The 19,153-nt window shown below is 50.4% G+C and overlaps 1 protein-coding gene across 8 annotated transcripts in view; it reads right to left on the bottom strand.

Annotated features, from left to right (window-relative positions):
- Positions 1-15,763: 15,763 nt before the first annotated feature.
- hivep1 (HIVEP zinc finger 1) overlaps positions 15,764-19,153 on the bottom strand; it is a 330,679-nt gene continuing 327,289 nt past the window's right edge. For 5 of the 8 annotated variants that reach the window (XM_070880700.1, XM_070880704.1, XM_070880705.1 and 2 more), the window contains one exon: positions 15,764-17,422. In XM_070880700.1, the coding sequence (XP_070736801.1) occupies positions 16,274-17,422 (1,149 nt within the window). In that variant the 3' untranslated portion in view covers positions 15,764-16,273. The remainder of the gene's footprint in view (positions 17,423-19,153) is intronic. The other 3 variants (XM_070880703.1, XM_070880706.1, XM_070880707.1) reach the window with 3 other exon arrangements.

Raw genomic sequence — 19,153 nt, 5'->3', positions numbered from 1 at the left:
GGGCGATGGCTGGGGTAGTCGGCCCCTCGGCCATTGTCGCAGCCTCCAAGATGTCTGGGAAGGCTGTGTTCTTCCTGGGATCGGAGCGGGCGGTGTCCCTGGCCCTCGGAAAGGGGCTCACGGTGGGCTGGACGTTCCTGCCGGTGGACCCTCTCGAGGCCACCGCGCAGAGGGTCATCATATCTAACGTCCCGCCCTTTGTTCCCGCTGAGCTCCTCCTCCCTCACCTACACCAACTGGGGGAGGTAAGATCGGGGATCAACCCCATACCGCTCGGCCTCAGGGAGAACAGCCTGCGCCACGTGTTCTCCTTCCGCCGCCAGCTCTTTGTCCGGCTGGCGCGGGAGGAGACGACGGAGGGGAACTTTAATGTGGTGCACGAGGGGACTGCCTACCGCATCTTTTGGATGTCGGACGGCGTGCGGTGCCATGCCTGTAGGGAGGTGGGGCACGTTCGCAAGAACTGCCCCGCCTCCAAGGCCGCCAAACCACCGAGGGCGGCCAAGGCTGGCGCCGCCGCCACCCCTCCCCCTAGTTGCGTCCGCGTGCCGGGAGCCGTAGGTGCGCGGGAATCGTCGGAGGCCTTTGTTTTCACGGCCTCCGGCGGGGGGGAGGGAAAGCGTCCGACCGGAAAGAAGGCGCGGAACAAGGCGAAACATCCAGAGGCGGGTCCCCTCTGTGCGCCAGAAAATTTGACCACCGCGCTCAGCCCAACCCCGTCACCGGCGAGCGCGGGATGCCCCGAGCCCGTGCCCGAGCCCTTGAACAACACCGCAGAGGGGCCCGGGCGCGGGCAAGAAAAGAAAAAGGGGGGGGCGGAGCGGGAGGCCTCGGCAGATATGGAGGTCTCCCTGCCTCCGCGCACCCCCAGCAACAAAAGGAGGCGCCGCTCCGTTGAGGCGGAGGGGGAACAACATCCCTCCGCGGAGGAGTCGGTGCCCGCCGCGTGTCCCGCCGCGTGTCCCGCGTCCCCCACCAGCGCCCCCAAGCAGCGCCGTAGGCGAGAGGAGTCTGTCCCCGGGGAGGGTGAGACAGTCGAGGCTGCCCAGCCTCTGCCTCCCGGGGATGGCGTGGAAGATCTGCCTGTCGTGGGGGGCGTGGGGATCGCGGAGGAATGCATTGCCGCCGGGCCGGGCGTCCCGGGGACTGAGGCGGGCGGGGCCGAAAAGGCCGAACCTGAGCCCGCCCAGCCAATACCCAACTTCCCCCGGGATTTGCTCAGCCTGGAAGAAACCGAAATTAATGATGTTAATGACACTGTAAATGCTGGGCCGGGGGGTGGCAGCGGGGAGGGGGAGGAACACCCACCCTCGCCCCCTACTTTGGAGCTGGGGCACTTGGAGGGCCTGGGGATTTCCTATGGCCGGGTCTCTCCTTGTTCCCCGGTTCCTGGGGCGGAGGGGGAACCCCTTCCGCTGTCGTTTCCCGACCCAGCACCATTTTTTAAAAGAGCCCAGTGGGGACTCCTCTGCCGACGATCCTGGGGGTGGGATCGGGGCAGAGCCAGGGCCGGTTGGAGCGGCCGGGTCATTTGCCGTACCTTGTGCGGTCGATGGGCCGGCTGCTGGCGGCCACCTCCCGGAGGAGGACGGGGACTCGGTGGGGGACGCGGGAGAAGAACTAGAGACCACCGCCAGGGAGGCGGTGGATCTGCTCGCGGACGCCGCTGAGGCCCTCCTCATTCCTGCAAAGGAACTCCGGGACTTTTTGGCCCAGAGCCGGTGTCGCTGCGACCAAGCCCGACTGGCCCTGGGAAAAATGGTCCGAGCCAGAGCTGATCAAGGGGTCCGTCCGCGCCACCGCTAAAACCTTGGCCGCGGGCGGGCCCTTGACAAAGGCGCAACACCTTGAGCTGCGCGAGCTCGAGGGACTCCTCGCTGGGCTGCGGAGGGAGTGGAGTTCAACAAAAGACTCCGCTCCCTCCCCCACAATAGGTTAAGGTAGAGGTTGCACTATGCTTTTGCCATGAAGATAACCATAGCCAGCCTCAACATCAACGGCGGCAGAGGGGCACGCCGTAGATTTGACAATTTTTCACTCCTGCGGGAGGGGAAATATGCGGTGTGCTTCCTGCAAGAAACCCACACCGTTCCGGGAGACGAAGCCACGTGGCTCCTGGAATGGCAAGGAGAGGTCCGCATGAGCCACCTCACCGCCACTTCTAGTGGGGTGGCCATCTTGCTGGGCCCGCATTTTCAGCCGGAGATCTTGGGGGTCGAGGAGCCCGTGCCAGGCCGCTTGCTGCACGTAACGGTTCGCCTGGGGGACGTGCCGCTCCATCTCGTGAACGTGTACGCCCCTCAGCCCGGCCCGCAGCAAACGCGCTTCTTTGAAGAGGTGTCCGCTCTTCTTGGCTCCGTCGACGTCGGCGACTGCATTGTCCTCGGGGGTGATTTTAACTGCACCCTCGAGGCGAGGGACCGCTCTGGTGCCCCGCAGTGCATGACGGCGATGGAGAAGCTGAGGGACCTGGTCGGGTCCTTCGACTTGGTGGACGTCTGGCGAAATCTCCACCCCGACTCCAGCGCCTTTACTTGGGTGAGGCCTGGAGTAGGATGGTCCAGAGTCGACCGCCTTTACGTGTCTCGGGCGTACGTTTCCTGTGTCCCGGCGGCCTCCATGCGGCCGGTGCCGTGTTCGGACCACCACCTGGTGTGGGCGGAGCTCGCTTCGCTCCGCGCGAGGACGGGGTCCGCGTACTGGCACTTTAACAACCGGCTGCTGGAGGACGTGCGGTTCCAGGACTCGTTCCGTCGATTCTGGTCCGACTGGAGAAGGAAGCAGGGGGGCTTCCCCTCCTTGAGGCTATGGTGGGACGTGGGCAAGGCTCACGTCCGCGTCTTCTGTCAAGAGTACGCGAGGGGGTCGACCAAGAGGCGGGCGGCCAGGGTCGGGCGCCTAGAAAAAGAGGTGCTCAACCTGGAATCCCGTCTCGGTCAAGTCGTCCAGGACCCGGCCCTGCGGACGGTGTACGAAGCGAAGAAGGCCGCGCTGAAGGAGCTTCCAGAAAATCTGGAAGCTCCGCTAAGCCTGGCGGAGCTGACCGGTGCCCTCGACCGGCTCTCGAGGGGAAAATCCCCGGGGCTGGACGGGCTGACCGTGGAGTTCCACAGGGCGTTCTGGGACGTCCTGGGGAGCGACTACGCGCGGGTCCTGGGGGAAAGTCTGGCGACCGGGGAGATGCCCCTCTCTTGGCGCAGGGCAGTCATCATCCTGCTGCCTAAGAAGGGCGATCTCCGCCTCCTTAAGAACTGGCGCCCGGTCTCCCTCCTCAGCACGGACGACAAAATCTTCGCCAGGGCGATGTCTGCTCGCCTTGGTGCCGTGCTGGACCACATGATCCACCCCGACCAGTCCTACACGGTCCCGGGCCGGACAATCAACGACAACATCCATCTGGTCCGTAACCTCATCCATTATTCCCAGGAGGCTGGTCTGTCGGTCGCCTTCCTATCTACCAAGAGAAGGCGTTCGACAGGGTGGATCACGACTATCTGCTCGGAACGCTGCGCGCTTTCGGGTTCGGGACACATTTCGTCGCCCGGATCCGACTTTTGTACGCCGCCACGGAATGTCTGATTAAGGTTAACGGGTCCTTGACGGCGCCCCTTCGCTTTAGGAGAGGGGTGCGCCAGGGATGCCCCATGTCCGGCCAGTTATATGCCATCTGCGTGGAGCCTTTCCTGCGCCTCTTGCGGACAAGGTCGACGGGACTGGCTCTGCAAGGGCCGGGCGTGGAGGTCGTCCTCTCGGCTTACGCCGATGACGTGCTCCTCGCGGTAGAGGATCCCGCTGACCTGCGGAGGATGCGTGAGTGCCAGGTGATTTACTCGGCCGCGTCCTCCGCCAGAATCAACTGGGAGAAATGTTCCGGACTCCTGGTGGGTCAGTGGCGGGTGGACTCCCTGCCGGAGGAGCTCAGGCCTTTTGCCTGGAGCACGACCCATCTCCTCTATCTGGGAGTCTACCTTAGCCCCGACGAGGGAGCCTGGCCGGCGAACTGGCAGGAGCTGGAGGCCAAGGTCGGCGCTCGCCTAGGGCGCTGGACAGGACTGCTCCGAGTGCTGTCCTACAGCGGTCGAGCGCTAGTCATAAACCAGCTGGTGGCCGCAATGTTGTGGTACCGGCTGGTCACTTTGACCCCTCCCCCTGTGTTTGTCGCCAAGATACAGAAGAAGCTGGTGGACTTCTTCTGGAACAACAGGAAGCACTGGGTCTCTGCTGCGGTCTTGAGTCTCCCGCTTGAGGAGGGCGGTCAGTCGCTGGTGTGCGTCAGCGCCCAGCTCGCGACTTTCCGTCCTCAGACCCTGCAGAGATACCTTTACGTCGAGCCCCCTCCTAGGTGGTACGCTCTGGCGACGTATTTCTTCCGCCAGCAGCGCGACCTCAACTACGACACGCAGCTCCTGTTTGTGAACTTGGGGGGTGTCAGGACCGCCCTCCGGGAGCTGCCTGTCTTTTACAGGGACCTCATCAAGGTCTGGAACAAAGTCTCCACCAAGCGCAGCTCTCCGCCGGCTGGAGTGGCGGCTGTCCTGCAGGAGCCGCTGCTCGGGAATCCGTACCTCCACGACCGAGGTTTTATGTGGCGGTCGGAAGAGAGGGCTGTGGCTGGTGAGGTGACCAGGGTCAGGGACCTGCTCGATGGCGGAGGAGCGGGCTGGATGGCGCCAGAAACGCTGGCGCGGCGCCTAAATTCAGCCGACGTCCGCCACGCGGCCGAAGCCATCGAGTCGCTAAAAACAGCATTGGGCCCTGACTCTGTTAGGTGCATCAAGGAGGCTCAAGCACGTGGGGAGATCCCATCCGAACTGACCCCCGTCCGGACGGAATTCCTCATTGGCGCCAAATCCCGGAACCTCCCTCGGGGGCCGGCGCCTCACAACTTGAGCCGCCTCGGGGAAATCCCCTCCGTGCCTTTCAGTTCCGCGCGGAGGGGTTTCCTGTACGGGCTGCTCCTGCACACTCTCAACTTTGTCATCCTCGCCGGCCGTCCGGACACGCCATGGCGTACCATCTTGCCGTCCGGAGGAGGCGGGGGTCCCCGATGGAGGGCACTCTATGCGGGAGTCCTCCCACTATTCATCGGGGACTTGGCCTGGAGGGTGGTGCACGCAGCAGTGCCGTGCAACAAATTTTTAAGCCGGTTCACGGATTCCCAGGCCGCCTGCAATTTCTGCGGTCTGGAGGAGTCCGTGTTCCATGTTTTTACTGAGTGCATGAGGTTGCAGCCCCTGTTTCATTATCTAAAGGGGCTGCTCCTGAAATTCTTTGCACTTCAGTCCCACTCTCCTGATCTTTGGGCACCCTGTGCGGAGGGGAGCGGGTAGGTCCGAGGGCCTCCTCGTAGGACTGCTCCTGGGCACGGCCAAGGGTGCCATCAGCCGGTCCAGGCAGCGGGCGGTCGAGGGGGTCGTTCAACCCGACTGCCTGCCTCTCTTCCGCTCTTACATCCGGTCCAGGGTGTCCTTGGAGATGGAGCACGCGGTGTCCACCGGTACGCTCGCGGCCTTCCACGAGAGGTGGGCACCGGAGGGACTGGAGTGCATCATCACGCCCGGCAACCAAATTTTAATTTGATTTTACATTTTAAAGTTTAATTTGTTTTAATTGCCGGTGCTTTTAGTGTCCCCCTCCCCTTTTATAGGGGGCACTGGAAAAAATTTGATTTTAGCGCCCAAAAAAAAACAAAAAAGAAAAACACAAAAAAAAAGAAAAAAAGGGCCTTGAAAATGTCTGCTGTGTCATCCAGGGCGGGTGGCATGGTTTAATGTTTATGTTTTTTTTCAGGTAAACTCAAAAAGAGTTTCATGCACAAGGAACCCCAGGTCCCTCTGCACCACAGCATGTTGTAATTTCTCCCCATTCAAATAATATTCCCTTTTACTGTTTTTTTTCCCCCAAGGTGGATGACCTCACATTTTCCGACATTGTATTCCATCTGCCAATCCTGAGCCCATTCGCTTAACCTATCTAAATCTCTTTTCAGCCTTTCTGTGTCCTCTACACAACCCGCTTTCCCACTAATCTTTGTGTCATCTGCAAATTTTGTTACACTGCACTCTGTCCCCTTTTCCAGGTCATCTATGTATATTGTAAACAGTTGTGGTCCCAGCACCGATCCCTGTGGCACCCACTAACCGCCGATTTCCAACCCGAAAAGGACCCATTTATCCCGACCCTCTGCTTTCTGTTAGGCAGCCAATTCTCGATCCATGCTAATACATTTCCTCTGACTCCGCGTATCTTTATCTTCTGCAGTAACCTTTTGTGTGGCACCTTATTGAATGCCTTTTGGAAATCTAAATACACCACATCCATCGGTACACCTCTAACCACCATGCTCGTTATATCCTCAAACAATTACAGTAAATTAGTTAAACATGATTTACCCTTCATGAATCTATGTTGCGTTTGCTTGATTGCACTATTCCTATCTTGATGTCCCGCTATTTCTTCCTTAATGATAGCTTCAAGCATTTTCCCCACTACAGATGTTAAACTAACCGGCCTATAGTTATCTGCCTTTTGTCTGCCCCCTTTTTTAAACAGAGGCATTACATTAGCTGCTTTCCAATCCGCTGGTACCTCCCCAGAGTCCAGAGAATTTTGGTAGATTATTACGAATGCATCTGCTATAACTTCCGCCATCTCTTTTAATACCCTGGGATGCATTTCATCTGGACCAGGGGACTTGTCTACCTTGAGTCCCATTAACCTGTCCAGCACTACCCCCCTAGTGATAGTGATTATCTCAAGGTCGTCCCTTCCCACATTTTTGGCATGGTTTTTGTGTCTTCCATTGTGAAGACCGAAGCAAAATAATTGTTTAAGGTCTCAGCCATTTCCACATTTCCCATTATTAAATCCCCCTTCTCATCTTCTAAGGTTATAGGGCTTGAGGTTAAGGCCTTTGTAGGGTTGTAGGGCTAGAGGTTACAAAGATAGGGAAGGGCAAAGCCATGGAGGGATTTGAACATGAGGACGAGAATTTTAAAAACAAGGCGTTGGTGGACCGGGAATCAATGTAGGTCAGTGACCTCAGTGGTGATGGGTGAACAGGATTTGATGCGAGTTAGGCAGCAGAGTTTTGGATGAGCTCAAGTAAATGGAGGGTGGAATATGAAAGGCCAGCCAGGAGAACATTGAGTCTAGAGGTAACAAAGACATGGTGAGGGTTTCAGCAGCAGATGGGCTGAGGCAGGGGCAAAGACGGGTGATGCGACGGAAGTAGAAGTAGGCAGTCTTTGTGGTGGAAAGGGTTCGAGGTCGGAAGTTCAACTCACGGTCAAATAGGGCACTGAGGTTGCAAACAGTCTGGTTCAGCCTGTGACGGAGGCTGAAGAAAATGGCTTTGATTTTCCAAATGTTTAATTGGAGGAAATTTTGGCTCATCTAGGACTGGATATCAGACAAGAAGTCTGACAAAACAGAGGCTCTGGAACGGTTGAGACGTGGTGGTGTTGTTGAGCTGGGCGTCATCAACACACACGTGTCATGTCTGTCACTGAGGGGCAGTAAGTAGATGAGAAATAGGAGGGCCAAGGATAGATCCTCGGAGGACACCAGAGGCAGCAGTGCGGGGGCAACTACAACAACTTGTATTTATATATAGAGCCTTTAACAAAGTAAAACGTCGCAAGGCACTTCACAGCAGTGTTATAAGACAAAAAAATAAATTTGACACCGAGCCAGATAAGAAGTGATTACAGATGACCAAAAGCTTGGTCAAAGAGGTAGGTTTTACAGAGTGTCTTGAAGGAGAAAAAAGAGGTGGAGAGGTTTAGGGAGGGAGTTTCAGAGCTTAGGGCCTAGGCAGCTGAAGGCACGGCCACCGATGGTTGAGCAGTTATAATCAGGGATGCTCAAGAGGGCAGAATTTGAGGAGCGCAGAGATCTTGGGGAGTTGTGAGGCCGAAGGAGATTACAGAGATAGAGAGGGGCGAGGCCATTGAGGGATTTGCAAACAAGGATGAGAATTTTGAAATTGAGGTGTTGTTTAACCAGGGGCCAATGTAGGTCAGCGAGCACAGGGGTGATGGGTGAGCGGGTCTTGGTGCGAGTTAGGACACGGGCTGCCAAGTTTTGAATTACCTCAAGTTTACGTAGGGTAGAATGTGGGAGGCCAGCCAGGAGTAGTTAAGGCTAGAGGTAACAAACACATGGATGAGGGTTTCAGCAGCAGATGAGCTGAGGCAGGGATGGAGACGGGCAATGTTACAGAGGTGGAAAAAGGCACGAAGAGAAGCTATTGCACAAGAATCTCTGGCTACGATTTAATAGGTAGGAGTGGAACCAGGTGACTGCAGTCTTAATCCGCTGGACAATGCCGGAGAGGGAGCATAATGTGGTCAACCGGTTCAAAGATTGCAGATAGGTCGGAAAGTATGAGGATGGATAGTTTACCATTGTCACAGTCACATAGTATGTAATTTCTTTCCATCGGGTTCGCCCAGCTACTGCCTAGTTACCGCCCATTTAACTGCTGAGATTGAGTTTAAGGCCCATATTTGATTAAATATGGAAACTAACGCCCAATTATCGGCCATTTATCACTGGTGTAACTTTCGGCATACGGTTAATGCAGAGAATTAGCTGAACAGCCTGCCCATATTTTTTTTAAAAATTCTAACGTCATCACTCGTACACCGCCCAGAAGACTGTTTATAATGGAAACTAACGTCCAAATACCGCCCAGAATATCGCCGAGCGTTACTTTCGACATTTCGCCCATATACCGCCCAAATGATTGTTCGCCCAAAAAGATGCTCAAAAAAAGCTGCACTCACCTGACTTTAACCCAGCTGTATGGATGCCATTTTGAAATTCAGAGGACTTTCTTCAAGTTCATGGAAGCTTCGAAGTAATTCGTGAGTGCTTTTAAGGTGGTTTTAAAATCTCTTGACAACCATCTAATCATATTGTGGTGAATTTTGATTTTTTATTGAGTTTTTAAGAGGACAATTTAATAATTTTGAATACATATAAATATGGCATTTAGTAATAGTAATGGGGCCTGTAATTTCTCAGCCAATATTGATGACGACTTACATGCTGCAGACTAGAGATGGGAAAAGGTTTATTGAAGAGCATTATGTGCCCAAAGAGGTGGCAGACTGATGAGGAGGAGGAGACCTTACAACCATCGCACTTACACGGTTAAGCGGTTATACCTGGACTTGTCCGATAACACGTGTCTTAGGAAGCTGCGCTTCTGAAAGGAGATCGTCAGTGAGACATGCCAGCTCATTAAGGGAGATCTGCAGCCTAACAGCACCATCAGGACCGCACTGCCCATTGAGGTCAAGGTTACTGCGGCACTTTTCTTCTATGCATCGGGCTCCTTTCAGGTCTCAGCTGGCGACATTTGATGTATCTCTCACCACGCCACACATTGCTGCATTCGACAGGTGATTGAAGCCCTTTATGCACACAGGATGGACTTTGTAAGCTTCCCTATGACCAGGGAGGCACAGACTGAGATGGCTTTGGGTTTTTCGAGAATAGCAAACTTCCCCAAGGTGCAGGGAGCAATAAACTGCGAGCATCTTTTCAGGATGCAGAGGTGTTTCCGAACCAAAAGGGTTTCCATTCCCTGAACATGCAACTCGTTGTCGACCACAAGCAAATAATCATGGCAGAAATGCAAATTTTCCAGGGAGTATCCTTGATGTGTACATCTTGCATGAGAACACTGTCTCTGACCTGTTTAAGAGATAGCCACAAGGTCAGGTTGGATGCTGGGGAATAAAGGATATGGTTTTGCCAGTTGGCTCATGACCCCACTTCTTAAGACCCTGACGGAAGCCGAGGAGCCCTACAACGAAAGCCACATAGCCACATGCAATATCGTTAAAAAGACAATTTGAGGGCTTAAGCAGCACTTCAAATGCATGGACTAGTCAGGAGGCGACTTACAATACCACCCTGAGCAGGTCGCTCAGTACATTGTGGTGTGCTGCATGTTACATAACCTTTGAGTTACGTTAGTGACAGTTACAGTTACAGTTGTGTTACATTACATTTTATCTTTGCCTTTCCTGGCCTGGCCTCACCATTGTTTGCAAACTTTGTATATGCTTAACGTTTCTGCTATTGGAAGACACTGCACAACAATGATAAGTTAAATAAAAACATCTCAACTCATAAAAAAGTTTTAAACACATTTATTTTACAGCAAACACCCATGTACCCCCAACCCCAACAGTGGAAATTTTATAAATAACAATAAAAAATGTTAACAGAAAAGACCCATGTACCCCCTCCACCCCAACAGTGGAAATTTTATAAATAACAAGAAATAATAATAAAAACAAACTTTCAAAAACAATTATAAATATAACAAACACCCACCCACCCGACAGTCAACAAATTTATTAATAACAACAATAAGAAGAATCACCACCTTCCCCTTCTTGCGGCCACGCCTCTCTTTTCCTTTACCCCCCACTCCCCTTGTACAAACTACAAGCCGCCTTGTAGCAGGGCACCTCGAGTGATGCTGCTGTGTGGCGGGTGACGGCAGATTCAAAGATGGGGCTGAAGATGGAGAGGACGTTTTCAAAAAAACGTCCTCCGAGTCAGAAGCAAGAGCTTCCTCCTGACTCACGTGTCGGTGGCAATGGCAGTACGGCACCTTGGGGTGCAGTGCCATATTCCGGGACCACTGGCTGCCGCCTGGCATCCATGGACTCGGCTATTCTCTCCATCACCATGGCATGGCATTTCCTGCGAGACTATCGCGGTCAGTCGGGAACGTGTCCAGTTAACCTGCCCATTGCCTGGAGGAGCTCTCGACCTATGTCGATGCTCGTCCTGGACGGTTCAACCATGTCCATGCTTACATCTGCCGGTCTTTGAGCAGTGCGACCTCGCCGAAGCAACCTCCGCAGGGTCGGCGAAGGCATGGAACCACTTGGGGTGCCCTGCTGCAAGGAGCCTGGTCCCGCTGCTTCCTCGATGGATGAGGACGTGGCTGCAGGAACACCCCGCTGCAGGCTCCTCTTCCAGCTTCTCACCATCCTCGGTGGATAGGAGCACCTGTAAAAGGACAGGAGAGGCTCTTGCCTCCTCGCCTCCAGAGACAACGTGGGGAACCTGCGAAGGCTGATGAGCCTGCGGAACCTGGAGAGCCTGGTGACCTAGAAAACATAAATGAGGTTAGTAGAAGAGAAGGGGATGCCAGGGTCACGAGAATGCTTACGCTGTGCAGTCATATGTACGAGGAACAACATTACTGCTATAAATATAAATATCAATGACAGACGTCATGTATAATTAACATCATGATAGTACAGAATCTGCATTGCATCACAATGATATTTCATGATCCAATCATTAATTACATAACATTACATAAATCATATGTTGTACTGAAATGGCATTAAATTACTTTAAATCACCAATGGTTTATACATTACCCACGTGGCACAAGAACAGGTTCAGCACCACTACAGGTGGCCGACCGATTGTGGACCCCCACTTAGCCCGGTCTTCAAGGTCCGGCAATGGGGATATACCTGCCGGTCCTCCCCCAGTACATCTCTGTTCCACCCTATTCTTGGAAAGTTTCTTCTGCAAAGGTGACAAGAGCATGGCATAAGATCATTGCCTAGTACTATTACAGATATGACAGATATCAAATTATGACAGATATCAGATTATTATTACTATTACACAACGCACACAGCAAAACACACAGACAATCCCCAATTAGTCATCACCCATGCTTTATCGCTAACAGTAACGTTATATGCTAATATGCTTCGTATGCAATTTAATGCATGGTTATATCTACGGTCTGAGAATAAATTTAATAAGATCAAAGTTAGGAAACAATGTATGACACCAAGATTATCAGCCTAAATACAATCCAGCAGATTTACACTTGAATTAATCACTGCATCATTATAATTTATTTAGTAAATTTAATACTTACTCTTCCGGAACCAACAAATTCGTTCCAGTGCTTGCGGCACTGGTTAGGCTCATGGACCTCATGTGTCGTGGAAGGGACCACTTCGGCGATCTCCGCCCAGATTCTTTGGTACGCATGCGGGGGGTTGTTTCCCATGACCACCCCAGGTCAATTGGGCCCAACGATTTTCCATCTCCGCGACGAGGGCAGCATTGGCCTCCTCGGAAAAGCGTTTGGCGCGCCTTCATCTGTCCATCTCCTCTCCCACCTCACCCACTTCAGCCACCTGCTCATCGGTCATTACTTCATCAATTATTTCCAATTTATAATACAGCCACTAATGCAATACTCCAAACAAATAATCCACACCAGCTTCAATACAACTCCTCTCTCTCTCTCTCTCTCTCTCTTCTGCGCATGTGCAGATGACCCCTGACCTCCCGAATCACGGGAAAAACCCGTTGCTATTGTGCCGGCCTTGCACGATGGAATAAATCGCAAACGTCCATTTCACATCGCTACGGCTAACGCTCAAATAAAAAAGTGGAAACTAGCAGGTTTTAAAATGGGCGATATTCCGGTGATCACGGAAAAAAAAGCATCACTAAAGCTGGAAATATTGCCCAATTATTGGGCGATCTGGACAACAAAAATGTAAAGTCTAGCCCAAGGCCGTTGCAGTACAGTGGCAGGGACAGAAACCTGTTTGGAGAAGTTCAAACATGGAGATGCAGGAAAGATGAGCACGGATTTAGGTGGCGACAACACGTTCAAGGCCTTTGGAAAGGAAAGGGAGGCTGAAGATTATTCTGTAGTTTGCAGGGACAAAGGGTCAAGGCTGTGTTTTTTGAGGGGGGTTATGACGGTGGATTTGAAAGGGAGAAGTAAAGTTTCAGAGCAGAGGGAACCAATTACAATATCTGCTAGCAGGAGCGCTAGGATCGGAAGTTGGATGTTCAGCACATTAGTGGGAATAGGGTTGAGAAAACTGGAGGTGTGTTCCATGGACAAGATGAGCTTGGAGAGGGCATGAGGCGAAATAGGAGAGAAAGGAACAAAAGATGCAAGTTGAGGGCTGGGGTTGGTGAGGGGGGGACCTTGGCTTGGCGGGCAAGAGAGGGATGGAGCGGAACCAGTTGGTCTCAATCTTAGTGACAAAGAAGTCCATGAGCTCCACGCACTTATTTATTGGAGGTGAGGGTGGAGGGGGCAGAGGAGAGGGGTTTAAGGAGATGGTTGGTAGTGGAGAAAAGCCGAGGGTTATCTTTGCATTCCAGGATGATCCTGGAGTAATGAGCAGTTGTGGCCTGATAGTGCTTTATGTGGTCCAGCCAGAATTGCTGATGAATAACTAAACCAATTATGTACTATAATGTTAAAGTCTGCATCCCTTGGACTTAAGGAAATGAAGCTGAGGGATGAACCAAGGGGAACGTCAGTGAGAGAGAGTAAGGGGCCGAAATTGCCCCTTCCCTTAAGGCCTGTTACCACCGGAAATCGGCGGCCATGCTGTGCAGTTGAATGGCCAGCGATTTTTAGTCGAATGGCCGCCATTTTGGAAATTCTGCTCCTGCGGTATCCCGGCAGTGACCCACTTCCCTCACTATTGATCTGTCCTAAGTGCGTCATCAGAGCACGCGCCGCCGATGCGCCCCACCCAAACGTGAAATTCCGAGAAAATCTTGCTCCCGCCACTCGGTGCCAACAGCTTTTTCTGTCAGTGTACACTTAATCAGCTCCGCTGGGCAGGCCACATAGTTCGCATGTCAGACACGAGACTCCCAAAGCAAGCGTTCTACTCGGAACTCCTTCATGGTAAACGAGCCAAAGGTGGACAGCGGAAACGTTACAAGGACACCCTCAAAGCCTCCCTGATAATGTGCAACACCCACTGACACCTGGGAGACCTTGGCCAAAGACTGCCCTAAGTGGAGGAAGTGCATCCGGGAGAGCATGCAGAAATCAAGCGCAGGCAGCGGAAAGAGCGTGCGGCAAACCAGTCCCACCCACCCTTTCCCTCAACAACTATCTGTCCCACCTTTGACAAAGACTGTGGCTCTTGTATTGGACTGTTCAGCCACCTAAGAACTCACTTTAAGAGTGGAAGCAAGTCTTTCTCGATTCTGAGGGACTGCCTATGACTGTGTTTGGAGTGCTTCTAAAGTGGTGGTGTGGCAGCCCAGCACCCTGTCTTCGGTGCCAGGCCACTGGCCTGGCCGAAACCCTCCCTGGTGGTCCAGTGGACCTCATTTAAAGAAGCGCAGAGCTCACAGTGGTTCTCCCCTTTAAGTGACGGGGAGAGACGTGGTGACGTGCCAGCGTTATGATGTCATCAGTACTACGCTGATGAGTGACAGCGCGGACACTCTGCCCACCCCCCCCCCCCCCCCCCCCCACTTACCGAACTTCTTCCGGTTACCACCGCACTTCCGCCCCCATTATGACTGACTTCCGGGCCGCTCGAAAAAAAAAAGCCAAAGAGCGGAATTTCGCGCAAGAGGCTACCACATTTACCGCGGCGGAGAAAACAGTCAAACCAGGGTAAGTGCGCCACGTTTTAGGTGGTGGAGGGCAATTTTGGCCCCTCAGGGTTTTATTGAAGACAGGAGCCTCACAGGTAGAGGTGAGGGTGTGATTAAGCAGATCGGTAGTGGCAGAAGTATTCTGACGCATAGACGGCCAAAGGCCAGACAGTTGGGAGTTTGAAAGTACCATTGTAAGTAAATTGGGGGAATGTGTTTTCCAGAGATAGATGTAGAAGGAAGTAGAACATATGAAATAGGAGCAGGAGTAGGCCATTTGGCCCCTCGAGTCTGATCCGCCATTTAATAAGATCATGGCTGATCTGATCATGAACTCAGTAGTGTTGGAAGGGGGATGTGAGTGATGAAGGATACAAGGAAGTGATCAGAGATGGTCTTGTCTGTGAATGTCATGATGGGAATGTGTCATGTGTTGGCAAGGTCGGGATGTGGGGGGGAGCTGTAAATATGGGTAGGTGCGATTATATGAAGGGAGAGATTAAGGGAGGATTGGAGGGCAGTGAACTCAAGAGGGGGCAAGGTGAGTTGAGATGGAGATTGAAATAGGATGAGTAGTTACTCGGTGCAGAGGATGAGAGAGGAAAGAAATGAGGATATCTCATCAGTGAAAAACTGCATGGGGCTTAGATGGATGGTTCGGGAATGAAGATTTTAAAGGAGGCAAGAGGGATGGAACAAGGGAAGGTGCTCAAAGGAGGAGAAGGTACCAGAATAGCAGAACAGACCAAGGTGAGATTTGGTGATAAGAGCCACACTGAGGTGGGGAGGAACGGGGGAAGGTGTCATCTCTCGTAAGCCAAGTTTCCATCAAGGCCATGGTGTCGATGCAATCATCGAAAATAAGGTCACTGATGGCAAAAGCTTTGTTCACAAGTGAACAGATATTCTGGAGGGAGATGTGGAGAGAGCCAATGATTTTTGATGCAATGGTAGAGTTCACGAGGTTAGCAGTGGGAGGGGTGAGTGGGACTGGAAGAAAGTTGGCAACATTAGGCTCTAGTGAGAACATTGGGCAAGAAGGTCAGCGACAGAGTAGGATGGGAGGGTTGAGGTTGCTGCTCATAAGGAGGCGGTGCGAGAGCTGGATGGGCTCTTCAGAGAAAGCCGAGAGATGCAGAGGGAAGCTGTGGGCTTATCGCCTCCCCCTTGGAAAGACTCCTCTTCCCTTCCTTTTGCTGGATAGGGCAGTAATGATATAAATGTATCATTCTCTCTACTTCTGCTTGAAAAACTGGATTTCCTAGAAAGTCAGCAAAGAATATTACAGCCAATTTCTGTAAACAAATATTTTATGTGATCTTATTTATTCTGGAGAGATAGTTTCCCGAATGTAAACCTACTCCCAGCAAGAAAGAACCGACCATGGATCAAAAAATGGATACAATAAATATGAACTGGTACACAATTTACGCCTGTACACAGAAAGACTGCTCTATAGCCATATAAATTTACATTATCAGTGCAACATGTAGTTATTTTCCTTACTATGACACCACACATTGTAAAATTAAAAAAAAATTAGTAAGCACAAGCAACTACTTTTGTGTATATTTTATCATCTGTACAGTTCCAAAGAAGAAATTTGAAAGGCACAATTGTTTATACAACATGTACAAAAATGGCTGGAGCGGACAAGGAACAAAATGACATCTTTCTTCTAAGTTGGTCTTAGTTTACAATTGCACAAACATAATATCTACATCAAAAAGTGTGCTTTCAGGGGAAGAGAGCATATGTCGTAAGAAACTATGAAGTTCATTTTTTGTTTAAAAGGACAAGTGATAGCGGCACAAAAAAGGTCCTGCAAAAATCTTTATGTTGCTATCACTAGTCTGTCTTCATCATCACTGCTGACGTCGCTGTACTGCACGGTAGCTCGTATGGTTCCCACAGGCTTCCCTCTTCTTTTTTCCGGAGAAGCAGTCTGATGAACAGGAGACTTGGTCACCTCTTCAGAGTTTGCCTTTAAGTGCCTCGAGTCAGATTTTGTCACAGCTCTAACAGCTGTTTTGTTATTGTGTGCCTGAAGATACGTGGTTTTACTGGCGCATCCTTGCGCTTTGCCAGTGTTATTTGGTTGTCCACGTTTCCAGTCCATGGGATCTGTCAAGTCCTTCAGGCCACATGCCTGGATTTGAGGAGAAACCTGAGAGAATAGTGTGCAGGCCATCTGATTAACATTAACTGTAACAGGAAGGCTAACTGGTGTCTGTTCAGTCCTAGTAGGACAAGGTTTGCTTGTACAGTGCATCTCGATACTCATTTGACCTTCTGCCCCTGTGTTGATGGACGGCACAAGAGTAGGCAGTGTTAATTTCATTATCTGCACTCCTGGAACATGGGTTTGTAGGCATGGTGTACTCTGAGTCTGTGGGTTTGTAGTTAACACTTGAAGGCCAGCAGTGTTAAATGAAAGGCCTGAAGGGCACATCTGTGGCCCTATATTTGAACTCGCCGAACCCAAAAGGTTTAATGTCTCTAGGCTCAAAGTATTAACAGTTTGGAAATTTGAGGTGCTCGTACTCTGTAAGCCAGATGTGTTTACTTGCCCAAAAGGAATACATGGCAAAAGTTTGTTTGCTTCTGAAACACCCAAAGGCTTTATGTTGCAAGCTGTTTCCACGGTATCTTCACTAAGAGGGCTAGTTGTCTGGTGAATAACACTAACAGCTGGGATGGTAAGTTGCATTGGTCCTGCCTGGATTGGTACAAATGTGGAATATGCAGCTAAACCAGCAGAAACTAACTGGATGCCACCCACAGGGACCATGCTATATGGTGTCTTGACCTGCTGTTGAGAGTGAAGAGGTAAGTGACTGAAGAGGTGTAAAGGAGGCTCCTCACCCAACATTCCTTGGTGCTCCACCTGCTGCCTTTGTTGCCGACTGTCCAAGGTGCATGAACTAGACAAGGGAGAAGTAGACACGAGAGGCCCTGCTTGGCAGACAGATGATGGGATCTGCTGGTAAATATATATAAACAAGAAAAAACATTCAGTTAAAATTTTATAAAAGTCAGTAAAAGGAGTAGCAGAAACTACAAATAGTAATCCCCAATCCGAAACCATTATTTTTCAATATTCTCTGAATATTTATTTAATTATAGAAGAATCAATGGTCAGTTTGGTTTGAAAAGGATACAGGTATTAAAATAATTAAAGAAAACCTAGGCACAAATGAATAGTGAACAAGTAAAATATTTAAAAGTCTCATGTTATTTTATTGGAAAAAAAGTTGCAAATGAATAAAATATATAGCACTGATCTGTATAGACCAAGATGGTGCAAGATTTGATACCGCGCTTACCTGACTTTTGCCGTGATGGGAATAGGTCACCATCAACATTCCTGCTAAGCTGCGCGGCCACACAGCAGTCTAGAGGTCCCGTGCAGGCCGCTCGCAGGCTTTTATGTGGGAGAAACCACGTATGCATGAAAATTTGAATAGGCTGCGCAGCCAGTTAAAGGGCACACGCACCAAAAAAAGTAAGGAGGAACATTGGTCACATCACTGGCCCTTAGTCTTCACAAAGGGGAGGAAAAAAGTGAGCCAGGTTCCTGAAGTCTGATCATTGTCCAGCAACCCCAGCTGTGTGCATGTGGATGTCAGATAAGGAAGTGACTGGGCTTTTCTGTGAACTGTCACATGGTCAGATGGTCCACTAACACTCAAAGTCCAGGCTAATACATGAAAAATGACTATTTGGGAAAATAACTGCAGGACAGCTGGAACCCATAGAGTTCCACCCATTTGGAGAATGAGGGAAATTAATGGGAGGAGCAATTTAAAAATAAAATATGCTCTTCCATCATTTTAAAAGGGTATTTATATAAAAGTTAGTTTATCAAATACATCACTAATTCATTGACTAATGCAACTTTACAGATCTGCTGCAGTGACAGAGTCAAGCTAATGAACTTATGGGTGCTACATCATGAGCTATATAGGAAATGGGCTCAAGCTGCAATTAGTTAGTAACAGTCTGTTGTCATTAATAATGTGCAAAAATGGCAGGACTATAACCTGCTTGAAGCTAAAAAATTATTTTCCTAATTAATTTCCTGATTCTACCAACTGTAGCCAAAGCACACCATACCCTATGGAAAAGAGTCCCTAGACAATAATGCCGGTTTGTGCTATTGAAAACATTAAAAAAAAACAGAATCCTCACAATTAGGCTATTTAAAATTCAAATGGCAGTGTCATATTTTTGAGTCATTACAATAGATATTTTCTTGTCTTCACCAGTCACTCCCATGAGCAGACATTGTGTCTCTTACAGTTCAAATTGCACTTTCTTCTGCCCATTATTCAGTTAAATAACAGTGTGACCTAAGTATTATTTGTTTAGTATCTCCTTTTATTTCCATATTGACTGTTGTAATATTCCTTTTATTCTATTGTTTGTATCTCTTTTTTAGTCTCTTTAGTGAAAAGGCAAAATATCTATTCAGTATCCATACTATTTCAGTATCATTGTGAGTTTATCTTGCTCATTTCCTAGTGGCTCTATCTCTGTTTTAATTCTGTTGTTGTTGCTTACAGCATGGAAGAAAGCCATTCGGCCCATTGAGCCCGTGCCGGTTCTCTGCAAGAGCACCTCTTCTAGTCCCACTCTCCTGCTCTTTCCCCGTAGCCTTGCAAATGTTTTTCTTTCAGGTACTTATCCAACTCCCTTTTGAAAGCCGTGATTG

Source organism: Pristiophorus japonicus, chromosome 5 (genome assembly GCF_044704955.1).
Source record: "Pristiophorus japonicus isolate sPriJap1 chromosome 5, sPriJap1.hap1, whole genome shotgun sequence".
Taxonomy (NCBI): Eukaryota; Metazoa; Chordata; class Chondrichthyes; family Pristiophoridae; genus Pristiophorus; species Pristiophorus japonicus.
Note: the sequence above shows the minus strand (reverse complement) of the source record. Positions and strands in the feature narration are given on the sequence as shown.